At 39.2% G+C, this 17,032-nt stretch overlaps 1 protein-coding gene across 1 annotated transcript; it reads left to right on the top strand.

The window, feature by feature from the left end:
* The first annotated feature begins 427 nt into the window (after window positions 1-427).
* On the top strand, window positions 428-9,582 carry KLHL41 (kelch like family member 41). Its single transcript, XM_054043854.1, has 6 exons — window positions 428-1,615; window positions 4,405-4,562; window positions 4,651-4,758; window positions 6,667-6,852; window positions 8,015-8,161; window positions 9,209-9,582. Exons 1-6 carry the CDS (start codon window positions 506-508, stop codon window positions 9,318-9,320), a joined length of 1,821 nt encoding a protein of 606 aa, XP_053899829.1. The 5' UTR covers window positions 428-505; the 3' UTR covers window positions 9,321-9,582.
* The last annotated feature ends 7,450 nt before the right edge of the window (window positions 9,583-17,032 follow it).

Here is a 17,032-nt window from a genome sequence, read left to right as displayed (position 1 = left end):
ATACTGGGCGACTTTTGTGAAGCAATCTCTTTAAAAACCATTTTCTGTGAATCCACTGTGAATAGACATAACATCATAGCTGCTAACTTTACCCTTTACAGATAATACTTCTATTTCAGAGTATTCTGTAATGTCTTTATATTTGAGACCTGATTCATAGCTATTTCCTTAAAGACCAGTTTCTGCCATCCTTACTTACATTGAGTAATATCTTACTCTGCAAGTTTCAGTGATTAAATATGCATAATGATTGCCCTTAGTGACTAAAAGCAACAGTTGCTTCTTTCAATCTATGACAGCTGCCAGAGCAACTCTTCTTTCCACACCACCATCCACCCTAAATTCCAACTTGTAAGAGGCTGTACCTATATTTAGTTGGAAGGATTAAATTACAGAGACTTCAGGCTAGGCAAAGCACATTGATCTGCCTTTTTACAGGCAGACCTTAGTGCCGACAACAGCTAAAGCTTTCAGTTTCCCCCCACACACCCATATTATTCACAAAATGGATTCCCAAAGGGAACTCACTGAAGAACTTCGACTTTACCAATCCACGCTTCTTCAGGATGGCCTCAAGGAACTCCTGGATGAGAAAAAGTTCATTGATTGCTATCTAAAAGCTGGTGATAAAAGCTTACCTTGCCACAGATTGATTCTATCAGCTTGTAGTCCTTATTTCCGTGAGTATTTCTTATCTGAGCAAAGTGAAGAGAAAAAAAAGGAGGTAGTTCTAGACAATGTGGACCCTAGCATCCTGGATCTGATTGTCAAGTACCTTTACTCTGCAAGTATTGATCTCAACGATTCTAATGTGCAAGATATTTTTGCTTTGGCCAGCCGCTTTCAGATCCCTTCTGTATTCACTGTATGTGTCTCCTATCTTCAGAAAAGACTTGCTGTTGGTAATTGTCTAGCCATCCTTAGATTAGGTCTCCTCCTTGACTGCCCAAGACTTGCATTGTCTGCCCGTGACTTTGTGTCAGACCATTTTGTGCAGATTTGCAAAGAAGAGGACTTCATGCAGCTTGCCCCCCATGAGCTCATCTCAGTTATTTCACCTGACAGCTTAAATGTAGAAAAGGAAGAAGTGGTATTTGAAGCAGTAATGACATGGGTCCGAACAGACAAAGAGAACAGAATAAAGAGCCTGGGAGAAGTCTTTGACTGCATTCGTTTTCGTCTTATGGCAGAAAAATATTTCAAGGAGCATGTTGAGAAGGATGATATAATCAAAAGCAACTCAGATCTTCAGAAAAAAATCAAGGTTATTAAGGATGCCTTTGCTGGAAAATTGCCTGAACCTGCTGTAAGCAAAGGAAAGTCAGGTGAAGGGGAAGTAAATGGTGATGTAGGGGATGAAGATTTACTCCCTGGATACCTCAATGACATTCCGAGACATGGTATGTTTGTCAAAGACCTTATTCTTCTGGTCAATGACACAGCTGCAGTGGCTTATGACCCTGTAGAGAATGAATGTTTCCTGGCAGCCCTGGCAGAACAGATTCCCAGAAATCATTCCAGCATAGTCACCAAACAAAATCAGGTCTATGTCGTCGGAGGACTGTATGTGGATGAGGAGAACAAGGATCAACCTTTACAGTCATACTTCTTCCAGGTATAAACCTCATATTCATTGGTATATCAGTATGGTGTTAGCATGACATTAAAAACAGACTTTCTGCAAGTTACTGAAGAGCATTTAGCTCTAACTCTAAATGTAGAATAGGGTAATCTTTGATTTAATTCATTTCAGTCACATGATTTTTCCTATAAAAGTTTTGCTTGTTGCTGTAGTCTTTGAAATTCCTCCCAGAACAGCATAGTCCATTAGGGACAAATGTCATCTTTCACTTGACTTGTTTGGCTTTTAACAGATGCCTTAATGGCAGGTTTCTATATTAAATTGATTCCTATTAAAACAAAAGCTTTTATGAAAATATGCATTTTGGGCACATTCTTAAGAAGTGCTGAGCATCCAGTGCTCCTAGTGAAGTCCATGGGAATTGCATGTTCTCTGTGTCGTTCAGGATTAAGGCCTAGGTGAGTTCTTAAAGGCACCTAAAGATGCACCTAGTGGGATTTTCAAAAGTGCCTAGATTCCTTACTTCTATTGATTTCAATCAGAGGTGCCTAGGCACTTTTGAAAATCTCACTAGGCGCCTAGCTGCATCTTTTGGTTCCTAAATGCCTTTAAAAATCTGGCCCTTAGTGTCCTAACCAATTTAACTCTTCCTCCCCGCCCCAAAAAACATCAGTAGGTGTCCTATCATGTTGGGTGGCAGATTGCCAAAATTATAAAGCTTGAAGTAATTTGAGATATGTCAGTTTAAATACAACCTTCTTAAATTGGCAAACAGCCTGTAATAATGCTCCAAATACTATATTTCAGCCTAGAGTGTATGTGAACATTTAAATCCATGTAAATGTAAGATTTATTAATACAAACTATGGCTGAGCCTTAACTATAGTGACACAGATATCATAAAATTAGCACACACACAAAAAAGCTCAAGGAGTATGCTTATGTCAAACTTATCCTGAGGTTTTTAGATACATAGTTACATTCTGTACCCTTGGGTATTTCAACTATCTCTTGATTTATTTGATGGTATGCTCTGTTTCCAAATTCTTGACTTCAGTGGGAGATTAGCCTAAAGAGTACAAGATCAGATCCTTGGTTAGCATATGCTACAGCAAGGCAATACTAAATTATATAATTTTAAAGTCATTGGCAGATATTGAAAATAGCAATTATTGCAACTGTTTCATGAGCTATGGATTAATATATCACATTCAGATACTAAGGTAATGAACTGGGTACAGATTTTGAGAAAGAACTGTTGGTTTTCTAGAGAGAGATTACATTAGTACTGTTTCATTTCCTTACATAGACATAAAGCACTAATCAATGAAGTACAAGAGTTGCTACAAAAATTTGTTTGCAGTGCAGGTGTTACATTGGTTTCAGGAAATAATCTAATCTAGAATTAGAACTGAATTATCAGGCTATAATTCTATCATGGGGTTTTTAGTGACACATATACCATAGGAGTGAAGCTAGTAATTGATGTAATTTCCAGAATCCTTTTTTACATCTTTCCCTGATCCATGCCCTGAATTTCTGCTGCCCTCCTGTCCCCATCCCACTTATCCACCCCATTGCTACTCTTAAGTGCTGCTGCTGTTGCTCACTACTAAAATATCTCTACTCTTCTGCACTACCAGCTTGGTGATTGTTTCCTTCAAAGTTTTAACATGGTAGACCTACAACATTTCCACTCCTCATAAGTCCCCACTTCACCACCACTTCTGCCTCACTGGCCTTACCACTTCATTAAGTGCCTGACAAGGTGGGAGAAAACTAAGTTACTGCCCATCAAGAAATGTGCCCCTAATTGTACATTACTCCATCAGAACTTATACGCAAAAGGAAATTCCCCACACCAGTTACACTGCTGATTCACTGATTATCTTATCAGCTATAATGAATAGGATGCAAGAGTTTCTCTGTCCTGATACGCAAAGCTCTGCCTGAACTGGCCTTAACTACCTGAGGAATCTATGTCCATTAGTTCCCAAGTTCCGCTGCAACATATAAACTGTTGACCAACAGGAGGAAACTAGTGAGCTTTGGAGCCAGAAGTTTCACTGGAGCTGGACCTACACTATGGACCTCATTTCCACAAGGGACAAGAATAACCATGCACCTCACTTTTCAGAGCTAAATACAAACCTCACTACTTTGAGCGTGCGCACACATGTCTGTAAGCTGGAAAGCAAGGAAGAAAAAGATTTCTATTCTTAACTGCTGGGGAGGTACTCAGATACTACAGGGAGGGGGGTTATGCAAGGACATAGGTAGAAACAAATCAATCAATTTCATATAGTGTAGGTCTCTGAAAACATCCCACGGTTTTCCTCTGCCCATTGTTCCTCTTCTATAACTGCTTACAGCACAGCGAAAGTGAATGGAAACTAAATCTTCTGAGTGTGTCAGATGAAAAATCAGTATTATGACTAGTGGGACTGGAGACTTGTCATTACACTGCTTCCCTCCTGGTTTGCTCAGAAACCAAGTATTTTATTTTGTTTTCCTTCCTTTATGTCTTGTAGAAAAAAAGTCACAATTCACCTTCACTCTATGTGCACACTAAGATCCTAAGAGCTTTTGAAGCACTGCAATGAGAGGAGCACTTTTATTGCTCCAGCAGTGTTAGGCGGAGGGGGGGGGGGAGGTAAAAGTTGGCACATGTCAGCTGATCCAATGAATGGGCAGTTAGAATAAATATAATGTGGAACACTACTGATCCACTTACTGCATCTAAATCTATTTCACCCAGTTTTCATTGTGTGGGCTTTTACTATGCATCTTTCCTGACATTTCCTATTTTGATGTTCTTTCAGCTGGATAGCATTGCTGGTGAATGGATAGGCCTTCCTCCACTGCCTTCAGCCAGATGCCTTTTTGGTCTGGGAGAGTCAGACAACAAATTGTATGTAATTGCAGGAAAGGACCTTCAGACAGAGGAGTCTCTGGATTCAGTATTGTGCTATGATCCTGTGTACGTTAACAATTTATGTTTACCGAGCAAGTTTAAAATAACCTTTTTTCATTTAAATTGCCTTAATAGTATGATCTTCCAATTCCAGGGCAGTAAAATGGAGTGAGGCGAAAAAGCTTCCACTCAAAGTATATGGCCATGCAACAATTTCACACAATGGGATGATATACTGTCTTGGAGGAAAGACTGATGACAAGTGAGTACCAAATAATTTCATGGCAATTGGTACCATTGATTAGTTGGGTGTCCTCACACTCAGCAATCAAAGCTCACGTTTATTTGCAACTGGTTGTGGGTTTGGTACATGGAATCACATTATGATGTCTACAAAATATCCATTATAATGTAAAGTACTGTATACCTATTATTATGGCCAATTGGCTTGAGTAGCTGGCTTTCTTGTTTCTGTGTCATACAATGTTCTGTTGTGCATACGTGATTCAAGGTTTCTCATTGGGTTCTTATTCCTAGCTTCTTGGTCAGATTATACACGAAAAACACTTGCAGCACATTGAGGACTGTATCCAGCTACTGAAACTCCTGTTTTTAATCATTCCAAATTGCAAAGCCTTGTTAGCACTGTAGTTGGAGCCATACTATGATGATTTCATTAAAGTAAGAAAGACTAGGAGCATGAGTGGAAATAGGATATGTCTCAGTGTAAAAAAAATAACATGGGGACACCATGATAAGGTTGCTTGACAAGTGCCAGAGATGTCTGCTACAATCAGAAATGAGCTAATTTCTAAAAGCAGGTTGTCTACTATACAACTTGGTCATCACTCTACTTGGTGCTGCTGTCTTGTTCTCCTGGAGTGAAAGTGATCCTCCTATTCCAGTAGAAACTAGAAGTGAAATGCTTGCTCTTCACGTACAGGATATCAAATGAGGATTTCAAGAACTCAATGAGCAAATTGTCTTATTTTTCCTGTAAATAAGGATAAAGATGCAAATGTGTGTGGAGGAGTTAGAATTTTCCAACATTGAACACTAATGCAACACAACCACTACATTAGAAGATAGCTTGAGGAAACCCTGACTCCTGTAACCAAGAAATTATGATATATAAATTACATTTTAAAAGTGTCTAGTTCACAGACAGTAGACTTCCCCCTGCAGCTTTTTATTTGGGTACATTATTCATATTTTGTGGATACATCTCTCCAAAACAGAATATTCTGAAAAAGAATAAAAGTCCTCAGTGTTAGTTATTTGGTTATCTTAAACTACACTGTAGCCCCTAAGCAAATAACCTCGTATCCTGACCTGATCTGCTATATCTACACCTCAAATCTCTCCTTAAATACACATTTCTTCCTATCAACTCTAGTCTTCCACACTTAGTGATAGTATCGTAAGTGTTAATGCACATATTGTGAGGGTTATATATAATCAACTAAAGCAACTGTGCGATCTTATTGTAGTAATCCTTGTGCTCAGTCCCCTCTCTTTGTTACCATCCCTCAACACATGCCATCTTAATCAAGCTGTATGAAACAGGGACATTTTTTCTTGTGTGTAAAGCACCATACACATTATGGCACTGTGTAAATAGCATAACATTTATATCCAGTGCTATGGATGTGAATGGGGATTTACAGAAACTCACAAGGCCTTGTCTCTGCCCTAGAGAGCATACAGTCTAAGTTAGAAATGAGAGAACCTCAGGTCAGGAGAAGGAGGAAGATAATAATTAACGTGGCTCAGACACGGACAGAGGTTTGTCAAACCATGTAGTTGGTTTAATAAATTGTGCTTGTATGTATTGACTTCTACAAGAATTAAAAGTCCTCATACAGCACTAAATGCACTTGGGAGAGCAAATTCAATCAGGACGATCTAGTTAACATATTAGCATTAAAAAAAACCAAAGTGACTAGTTCTTCTTTCTATCTCTCTTCTCCCTGCCCCCCACCACACCCACCCACATGTGTTTAGCCATTTACCTAGTTCTAACATAAGTGTGATGAGCAGGAACACTGCGGATGTAGGTATGTGCCGCTCTTCGTTACACAAAAAATCCATTTAAATTAGGTGTCTCCTTAAACTTATCTATTCAAAGGATTTACCAGAGATGCTTAGAGTTTTTCTTTTTCCCCCACAGGAAATGTACTAACAGGGTATTTATATACAATCCCAAGAAGGGAGACTGGAGAGATCTGGCTCCCATGAAAGTGGCTCGCTCAATGTTTGCAGTGGCTGTCCATAAAGGCAAAATTGTGATTGCAGGAGGTGTCACTGAAGAAGGCCTTTCAGCCTCTGTCGAAGCCTTCGACCTCACCACTAATAAGTGAGTGCATATCCAGACCATTTTAAAATAATTTTTTAATTTGAATTTTAGTGACTAAGTTGCCTTATTTTTAATTTATTTTATTGTGGGGAAAATGGTAAAGGTGTTAGTTAAGGTCAGGGGAAAACATTTCAGGATAAACTATTTGCTTCACAAATAATTACTATTTAATATAAAAGTTCCAAGCAGATTTTCAGTTTTAAAACCATGCTCTTAATTACAAATTATACTGACTATTTATGGTAGGTCATAATTGTAATGAGATTACTGTAAAATCCATAAAGTCTAATTAGAAGATATGCTGATCTTTTACGTAGCAGATACACTTGAAGTTAAATATATTCTGTCCCAGAGCAGGTCATATTTAGAATTAAACTAAAAATATAAAAAATTGAAGTTTTACCAAAAAATTATTAATGTAGGGAAAAATATATTTGACTTTAGCTTCTACTCTCTGACCTTTTCCTGTAGAAATGCTTTTGTCAAGCATTGGGCAAAATGAAAAGTCAGAATATAGGTAATTTTATCTATCATCCTTCTTTAATACTTTTTATGGCTCTCTTACACTCGCATTCTGCATTTAAACCTATCTTATCAGGAAAGTCTAACATTCTTGTTGCATTTACCCTGCTGAAAATCAGGAATAACTCCATTGGAGTGAATGGGTTACATCAGCATGAGAGGAAAATTGAGCCCGTTGGCCCTATCCAGCAGGATTGGGTTTACCTGTGCAAGTGTTTTAGGTTTTTACGCCATGATTCTGCATAGGGGAGAGTAATGTTGCAGTGGAAAACTCCTAACAATGCTAATGAGCTTGACTCTTCTTGTGCCATTATGTTAATGCTGGTTCAACAGAATGAACAGAAAGCACACAGGCACCTTTGGAGGTTGCAGCAGGAGGAAATGAGGGCCTTCCCTGCATAAAGGATCTTGAGCATGCACACTTTGGCCTTAATGCTGGTGAATGGAGAAGCAGAATGTCAGTGTTGGTACACTATGGGCTTTCCCACATGCTAAGGCTCCTCAGACTAATCCTTAACCCTTGTGTTTCTGCCAACCATAGCTGTCAACATGGGCTATCCCAGATACTTCTCCCTTTTTGAACAGAATGTTTCTTAAATATTGTCTGACTGATTTGGTTTTGTTTATAAATAACTTATAGGTGGGAGGTTATGCCTGAATTCCCCCAGGAGAGAAGCTCTATCAGTTTAGTCAACTTGAATGGATCCCTGTATGCTATTGGCGGTTTTGCTATGGTTCAACTTGAGTCCAAGGAATTTGCACCAAATGAAGTTAATGACATATGGAAGTAAGTTCTACTGTAATCACATTTCCTAAATGGAAAATTCACCTTGAGGTTTATAGAAGCTAGGGAGTAAGTCAAATCAGTATTACCCTTTCATTTCATAAATGAACTATTTATATACATTTTAAGGGACTGGTTGTCATAGTGTCTGGTGAGCACAATCTTTGTGTGTAATGAAGTAATACAGTTGTGAGACTTGGACCTGGGGAATAGTTCCACCGTCTGGTGAAGTGATGTAAACAATATAGTCACATCCCACCAGTTGCAGGCTATAGCAAAGTATAGTAAAAGGAGAGTGGGGTGTAGTATTTCTGGGTCTGTTCAGCTCCATAAAGTGAAATACCTGTTGCACTCTGACTTTTTGGCTAATGTCACCTTGTATACAATGCTGCAAGCCTCTTTCTTACATTGCCTAAACAATTTCAAGCTCATCATGTTTTCTTATGCAGGGTGATCTGAAAGAGACAGCAAAATGGAGAGTATTATCCCTATTATTGCATTCACATACACTAATAGATAGATGAGTTGCAATCCACATATAAACTTCTAGAGCAAACTCCCTTAGGGAGAGTCACAAACACACACATTCTAGAGTTTGAATCTGAATTAGCTAATATATGTGAAAAATCCCATATAGTCTGCAACTCCTGAATTGTTCAGATAATTTAAGGTGTGGGGAGCAATTGGTGGGAAGGTAGAAAGGATTCTGGGAAGAAATGAGTTTGAGGAATGATTGGAAGAGGAGAGAGGGGATACTTGGAGAACAGGCACCAGGACACTGTTCCAGGGATGAGGGAAACATGCTGCAAGGTGCCTAGCCAATACTAAGATAAAGGGACAAAGGGAGCGGGAAGGAATCAGAGCATCCTAACATTCTCTTTGGGAGAATAGAAGGGCTCTTGTATAGTAACAGTTTAACACAAAGGCTGCTGGGAGCTCTTGACATGTGGATTATTCTCCTTTTTATACATGTGTCCAAGGAGAAAGGTCAAGCTCAAAGAGCTAAGAAACTGAAGTGGATCTGTATTCACAGTATTTTGTTAATTGCAGGTATGACGACGAGACGAAAGAATGGTGTGGCATGTTGAAGGAGATTCGCTATGCCTCTGGAGCCTCCTGCCTTTCGACACGTTTAAATCTATTCAAGCTATCAAAGCTGTAAATAAAAAGGCTAGGAAATTAAATAGGATGAGGGAGTTCTGATTATGGTCATTTTATTTTTGTTGCATAAAAAACAAACTGTACAGAGATTTATAGCTAAGTATCCCCTTAAACTGACTGCAGCTGTGTTTTAAATGGTTACTAATTTTTTTTAGATAATAAACCAAAACTAACTTTTCGCTCAAGGTTAGAATCAGAAATAGTTCTGATTGACATTGACTGGAATTGGTTTTGAATAAATGAAGATATCATGTGAAGCTCAATCCTTCCTGTGTGAAATTCTCATTGAATTAACCAGAGTTCTGCTTACAGGATTGGGCACTTATCTTGAAACAATTTTAAGAAGTCTCACCACAGATGTAAGAGACATCACTAAAGCCAATTAATTTCTAGATACATGCTAGTTCTATTTAATTTGTCTTACTATTGACAGGCTGTTTATACAGCTTTATTTTCCACTCCAACCATATACACAAAAGTTGCATTGTCCTGCCAGATCTACAAACATATTTTATATGTAACGTTCAGAAGAGAGTAATTGAATCTGCGGGGCAAAGGTACATCATGTGGCCTAGGAAACATGCTTCAGCTAATGCAGTACTAGTGGTTCTGTGAGTCATGAAAACAGAAGTTTACAAGGTTATTAGGTTATGGGTATTAGCCCTACAATTTGACATGCTTTGATTTTTCTTCTGGTTGCAAAATCCTTGTAATTTTTTTTTCTTTGCATGTGATTTTTGGCTTGTTTATAAAGCAGATTCTTCCGTGATGTTTTTGTAAGAAATTTTCAAGGCCATTAACCTAGCACTAATGACCAACCCTCCCATGATAAACTCTCGGCACACACTTGTAACAAAGGGAAATATTTTCAGTGAAAAAAAATGGATTTCAATTAGGGCTTCTAAATAGTAGCCAGGAAAAATTATTTTAAAAATGAAAAATATCTTGGCAGTCTCGGTCTTAGTGGTGCTTGTTTAGTTATGTCTGCTGCTCAGTAAGTCATAGTCATCATCATATAAAAGGTCTACATTCCTTAATAACTTACATATGTTAGAGGAGGCGGGAGTAAAAAACAACAAGGAGCATTTTGTGGAAACAATGTTATGAGACTTGGCATTATAAACTCAGACTTTTTCTGTTGAGAGTGCAGGTGTGCAAATGGAGGAAACCTGCAATGAGGGGCTAGGACCAAAGTGCTAGTGAGCCTGTTCATCACATCCACACCCAACTAATCTATCTAATCGGGTACTTCAGGTATAGGGCTCTGGAGAGACTGTATTGATAAACTGAAGGGAATTTAAGAAGCATCATAAGATGTGGAAGGGGAGAGACGAGAGTTTTCTTGCTGCACTACGGAGATCAAAGGAAATTCATTCTGTGTTGGATACCTCTTTTCCTTTCTCCCACCTCTCCTCCTCCCCACCAAGCTGAAGCTCCTTCAGGCAGCAGGGACTTAGTTGTGCTATTTACATCAGGGGGAGTGGCAGCAGGTTGAAACAGCATATTCACACAGCCCTTTTCGGCCTTCAATAACTATGTACATGCCTCACATCACCACAACTCTCCTTCCAGAGAAGAGGAACGCACTGATCTTTGCAGCATGTGATGTAATATCACATCTCCAAAAGTAAGTGTCAAAATATCTTCCCGCGCTCCACCCTTCTGGGAAGAAGGCCATGCTAAATACACATGACTAAGTCAGCAAGACCTTGGAATGATCCTTTTTAAAAAGCAAACATACAAAAAACCACACACACTCCAAAGACCTATGAAAAGCATCAAGCCTTGTGGGCACCAACAATTGACTGCTATGCAACACTTCCCACAATTTGAAAGAGGAAAGCAAGGTCTGGATAGAACTACTTTGGGACACATTTACTAAAATGCAGCTAGGAATCAGCAAAGAAAATGGATTTGTGACTTTGGCTGTATATTCAATTTTTATGAAATTTAAATTATACAGATTTCATGCAGACTTTGGCCAAAATATAACTTAGCATTATATATTCTTTAAAATATATACAGAGGGTATTTTTATGGCATATGAATGAGGAAACACCACTAATCTAATCCAATATGATTGTAGCAAACATGTCAGGACTGTACAAAAATTAAAAAAACCAACATGAATGTAGATTCTTCCAGCACTGCCTTCCTAGGGAAGATAAGTTAGCATGTCTCAAAGGCACAGGCACAAAAAGGCATTGTACAAGTATACTCCCAGGTCTCATCTTTTTGGTTTTCCCCATAGCACACACTATCAGCCAACTCGTCAACTGAAGTAAATTGACAGCCTTGTTTCAGCCAATGTAATTACCCGGATTTACACCATCTGAGGAACTGGCCCTATAACACTGCTCTGCAGCCAAAATGCTTCTGAAATAAATGTAGTCAAACTTTACTAATTCTGGGTCACTGAGAACGAAAATGATGCTTAAAATTGTTGATTGGCTCTAGTTTTCAAGATATGCTATTAGGTCAGTATATACGACCCTTGACTTGGGAATGGCAGAGGATAAGTGAGTTATAAAGGGAAGGGATCTCAATTTAAACCAGAAATGACTAAAATACATCTTTGACTGGATCTATGAATAAATCTATGACCGGGTTTGGACAGTACTTGCTTTTTAGGCAAAACAATGAATGATGCAATCTGAAGCTGGTATTGTGTCATACATGATATGAATTGCATCATGTTATTCCTAGAAATCATGGATGATGCAATCATAACGAAGCTTACATCACTCTGCTGAACAAATTGCCCTATATCAGCTCTAGAAATCATACACTGTCATGCTCTCTTATTTGTCAGTGTTTGATTTTGCAAAGGGACACATTTCTGTTTAGCCAAAGTGAGCAGAGATGCCTCGTACTTGTGTGAACAGTGCAGATAACTTCTGCTATGTTTGTGGTGAAGTGACTTTTGCATCACAAAAGCGCAGTATAACCACTATGGTTAAGAAAGCCTATCACCTTTATTTTGGCTGCAAAATTGGAGATCAGGACAAGAGGTGGGCCCCACACATATGCTGCAACACTTGTGCAACAAATCTTCACCAGTGGTTGAACAGGAAATCTATGCCTTTTGCAGTGCCAATGATTTGGAGAGAGCCAACAGATCATACCAGCAATTGTTACTTCTGCATGGTGCCTCCAGTTGGGAAAGGTGTGTCAAAGAAGAAAAAGTGGACTGTGCATTATCCAAACATTCCATCAGCTATACGCCCAGTACCCCACGGAGAAGGACTGCCAGTTCCTGATGCACCAGAATCATTCTCACTTGAGTCAGACGAGGAAGAGGATGAAACTTCTGGTCCTGAACCATCAATGTCACAGGACCCACATTTTCTCCCATCCTCCTCCTCTGAACCACACCTCATAACACAAGGTGAACTGAATTACCTTGTCAGGGATTTGGAACTACCCAAGAGTAAGGCAGAGCTGTTTGGCTCCAGACTACAGCAATGGGATCTCCTGGCAGGTGATGTTAGGGTTTCCATGTTCCGTGACCGTCAAAAGGATCTTGTCCCATTCTTCTTCATGGAAGGTGATCTTGTAGCCTGCAACAACATCGATGGTGTGATGGCAGCCCTCAACATCGTTCACGATCCAGATGAGTGGAGACTGTTCATTGATTCATCGAAGACTAGTCTTAAAGCTGTTTTACTGCATAATGGCAATGTTTTGCCATCAATTCCAGTTGGTCATGCAGTCCATATGAAGGAAACCTATGACAACATGAAACAACTTTTGAGGTGCATAAACTACGACCAACATCAGTGGCAGCTTTGTGGCAATTTGAAGGTTGTTGCTCTCTTGCTTGGTCTGCAGACTGGATACACAAAGTACTGCTGTTTTCTCTGCGAATGGGATAGTCGTGCAAGAGATTCCCACTACATCAAGAAAGATTGGCCACTCCGACAGTCATTGGAGCCTGGGAGGAAAAGTGTTCAGCATCCACCACTTGTTGAATCAAGGAAGATTTTGTTACCACCCTTACACATCAAGCTGGGTCTGATGAAGAACTTTGTCAAGGCCATTGACAAAACACAAGCAGCTTTCAAGTACCTCCGTGGAAAATTTCCAAGGTTAGGTGAAGCTAAGATAAAGGAAAGTGTCTTTGTTGGTCCTCAGATTCGTAAACTTCTTCGAGATGATGCATTTGACCATGCACTGCGTGGCAAGGAAAAGACGGCATGGAAAGCCTTCCAGTTAGTGGCAATAAATTTTCTCGGAAACAACAAAGCAGACAACTACAGGTTGTTGGTGGAAAAACTCCTCAAGGCATACAAAAGCCTTGGTTGCAACATGTCATTAAAGATACATTTTTTGCACTCTCATCTAGATTTTTTTCCACCGAACTGCGGAGCAGTGAGCGACAAGCACGGCGAGCGATTTCACCTGGACATTGCAACAATGGAGAAACGCTATCAGGGCAAATGGAGCCCATCAATGCTTGCAGACTATTTCTGGACAGTGACAAGAGATGCTCCATTTAATGAATACAAGAGACAAGCCAAGAAGCGCCTAGTAGACACTGAATAGGACTAAACTATATACATAATAGTTTTTTGCCTTTTGTTTCATAATAAATTTGATTTATATAACCCTTTTGCTGATTTTTAAAGTGTTACATAAACAAGACAGGTGAAATATTATCCTGTAAAGCAACCATAAACACATGAAAAGACCTAGGTTTACAATTTATGATTAAAACTCTACTGTCTACACAATATACATAGACATAAAATGTAAAAACTTAAATATCTTAGAAACAGTAGTCAATCAGTTGTTTTAGTTGTCATATTTGAATTCAGCACATCAAAATACATAATAAATAGCACATTTTATCTCTGAAGCAGACCACTTAAAAATTGTAGACCAGTGTAATTTTAGGAGTATCTGTTTACATTGATCTTTGCTGCCAGCCATATGCTGGATTGCCTTGATAATTTAGACTACAGAGGAAAGCAAGTCTAAGATAGGTAGGGTGTGAATTTAAAGTTCACTAACTATTCCACTCTAAATCCCACGTGGACACTTACTGCACAACAATACACTTTGAAGTGTTATTATCTCAAATGGTAATTAACATATGGATTATGCCTTAGGCTCCACCTCCTTTTTGTCTCTGTATATAGAGGAGTATTGGGTTTAAATAAGAGGGTTTTCATATTTTTCAGCACCCAAAAAGCCTTTTGGCTTGTGGTCTACAGGTCAACCTTACCCGTTCTGTTACCCATTGTATTTGAGTCAGCAGCAAAACCTGAACTGTACATGTTTCTACAGCAACTAGCACAATTGGGCCCCAATTGCAATTGAGGCCTATGGCTGGTGCCGTATGATAAAAGTGTTTTTACTACTTGAAATCAAGATAAAATACATACATGGCATTAGCTCTAGTCACTATATCCAAGACTGGTAGTTTGTTGGTCTTCTCTTTGTAAGCACACAGGCTCTCTAACTTCTCATTTGTTTTTCTAACACTTACCCAAAATGCTTGCTAGTGGTTCTGCAGTTTATTTTTCAGGCTTTTTTAGAGTTCTTGGTGCCTCTGCTATGGGATGTAGTCATGAGAAAAAAAAAAAAAAAAAAAAACGGACTTAAGACATAGAATTAAGACACCTGTTGCTGACCAATATGACCCTGATATTGACAACTATCAACACTTGTTGCCAGCTAGTACCCTTAACAAATGAATTGTAATTCCTTTTAGATTGTAAAATCCCCTGGCAAGAGACCACCATCCAGACGGTCACACACAGTGTTCACTACATAAATAACATTTACTTTAGAGGAACAATATAGTAAAATTTTTGGAGTTTATTCAAATTATTTATTGTAATATCAGTTTCTTCCCCCCAAGTAAAATTAATTAATTTCCATGAATTTTTAGCTAATTCATTTTGTTTCAGTATTCCTTAAAATATTAACTAGCTGGTGCCAGTGGAAAAGTTACATGCTTAGGAGACTTTGAAGCTCTTTTTCTCAGGACTTCTCTCTCTCTTTTTTTACAACCACTACAAGGTAACAGCCCTTCTTCAGGGAGTGTGACTAACACTGATTGCATTAGTAGACATCAGTGGTTAGGAGGAAGGACAAACAAGCCTACCACTATTTTTAAATAGTTTTTTAAAATAACTATCACTGATTTAATTCAGAATGAAAATTATTTCAAACTAATTAAACACCACTTCAAAAAATAAAATAAAACACACACACTTTGTTTCAGGTTTTTTCACTTTTCAAGGACAAATGTACTTTCTTAATCTACTTCAGCACTAGTTTTGATGTAGGTCTTACTTTCTCCTTACAAATATTCAGCACAGAACCCAGCCTTGTGTAACTTATGAACATTTATCAGCATGGACACAAGATCTGTGTGCCAGTCCCTTTACTATGATAATGAAAAACCTAATTGCTGCAGAGCAGTTATGTTCAGCTTCTCTCACATGCAAGCCAGGTAAGAGGCCATCAGGTGTGCTGAGGAACACATTACCCATTTTCTGCCACAAGCTCAACCTCCTTTCTTACACCCCCATCCCCGCAATAACCTGAAATCTGCCTGTAGGAAAGCAAGAGTCCATGCACATGACTTCTGACTAGTTCACAGCTTTTTGCTCCATTTTACTGCAGCCTAACCTAGGTTTCCTCACATGCAGTTCTTCTGCCTTTAATAGCTTTGATAGTTTTTTGGATGTTTTGCTTTGCAGGAGGAACAAAATGAAGTGCACAGTTTGTGGAGTCCCCAGGACCCTGTCTACAAGGTGTAGTCCTCCTATACAGTGCTACTTTCACACTCTGCAGTAGAAGAGCAATCCACAGCACTTGCAATGCCTGTCAGCTTGATCAGGAGTCCCATGGCCATAGGAGGAGAAGCAGTAGCCCCCACCCAGTCTTCCACAGGTGAGAGTAAACACAGCCCCACAGAGCCACATATTCACATGGGAGAGGAGGACCTTGCCCTTGCAGGTTATAAGTTTTTTTCCTCAGTCCTGAGAAGATAGCGTCAAGTATAATAGAAGTTAATACTTACTGACTAGTAAAGGGAGAAGTAGTAGCCACTTGCAAGATGGCTAATTTAGAGTTGTAGGAGCCTGCCCCTGCCAGATTTAAAGGGAAAGCACCAGAAAGGCATGCTGGGAAAAAGTTTCTGTTAAAAGAGCAGCCCACCTCTCGGAGGAGCCCTAATGACGAGGCAGTCAAAGAAAATTGCTCCTGAGAAAGAGGTTGCTTTTGCATAGTATTGCTTCACAACACCAATATCTGTCTCCAACAAATACTGTCTTGTCTGTTCTGTTCTCTTCTCCTGCATCTCATTGTTTTAGGATTTTTCAACAAGCCTGAGTGCTTGTCCGACTAATGGAAGTCTTGTTACTCTGGAGATAGTTTGGGGAAGTCCCTAAAAAGCCTGACCTCAGGTAGGCATGGTGCTACCTCTTCCCCCACCAGTCTCAAGAGAGTATTAGAGATTTCACTGTCAGGAGGGCCATCCTGATACTCTACCTAAGTTTTCAGTTTTGCCCTCTGGTGCACTGGAAAGCCTCTCCCTCACTTATAGAAATGCCATTCTATATTTTGGAAAAGAAGTAAGAAAAGTAACCCCAAAATCCTCCATTAAAGTAAGGCAGTGCTGATCTTTAGGACACTGAGGTCTCATAATCTCATCTCAAATTTAACAATATTGAATAATGTGTACTCTCCTAAGTGGAG

This window comes from Malaclemys terrapin, chromosome 11 (genome assembly GCF_027887155.1).
Source record: "Malaclemys terrapin pileata isolate rMalTer1 chromosome 11, rMalTer1.hap1, whole genome shotgun sequence".
NCBI lineage: Eukaryota > Metazoa > Chordata > Testudines > Emydidae > Malaclemys > Malaclemys terrapin.
Note: the sequence above shows the minus strand (reverse complement) of the source record. Positions and strands in the feature narration are given on the sequence as shown.

Bases quoted from the DNA above. Each gene is read 5' to 3' on its own strand.
- KLHL41 (XM_054043854.1), top strand. From the start codon at position 506: ATGGATTCCCAAAGGGAACTCACTGAAGAACTTCGACTTTACCAATCC. The intron at 6,853-8,014 runs GTGAGTGCATAT...AATAACTTATAG, and splicing joins TTCGACCTCACCACTAATAA to GTGGGAGGTTATGCCTGAAT. The intron at 8,162-9,208 runs GTAAGTTCTACT...TGTTAATTGCAG, and splicing joins GAAGTTAATGACATATGGAA to GTATGACGACGAGACGAAAG.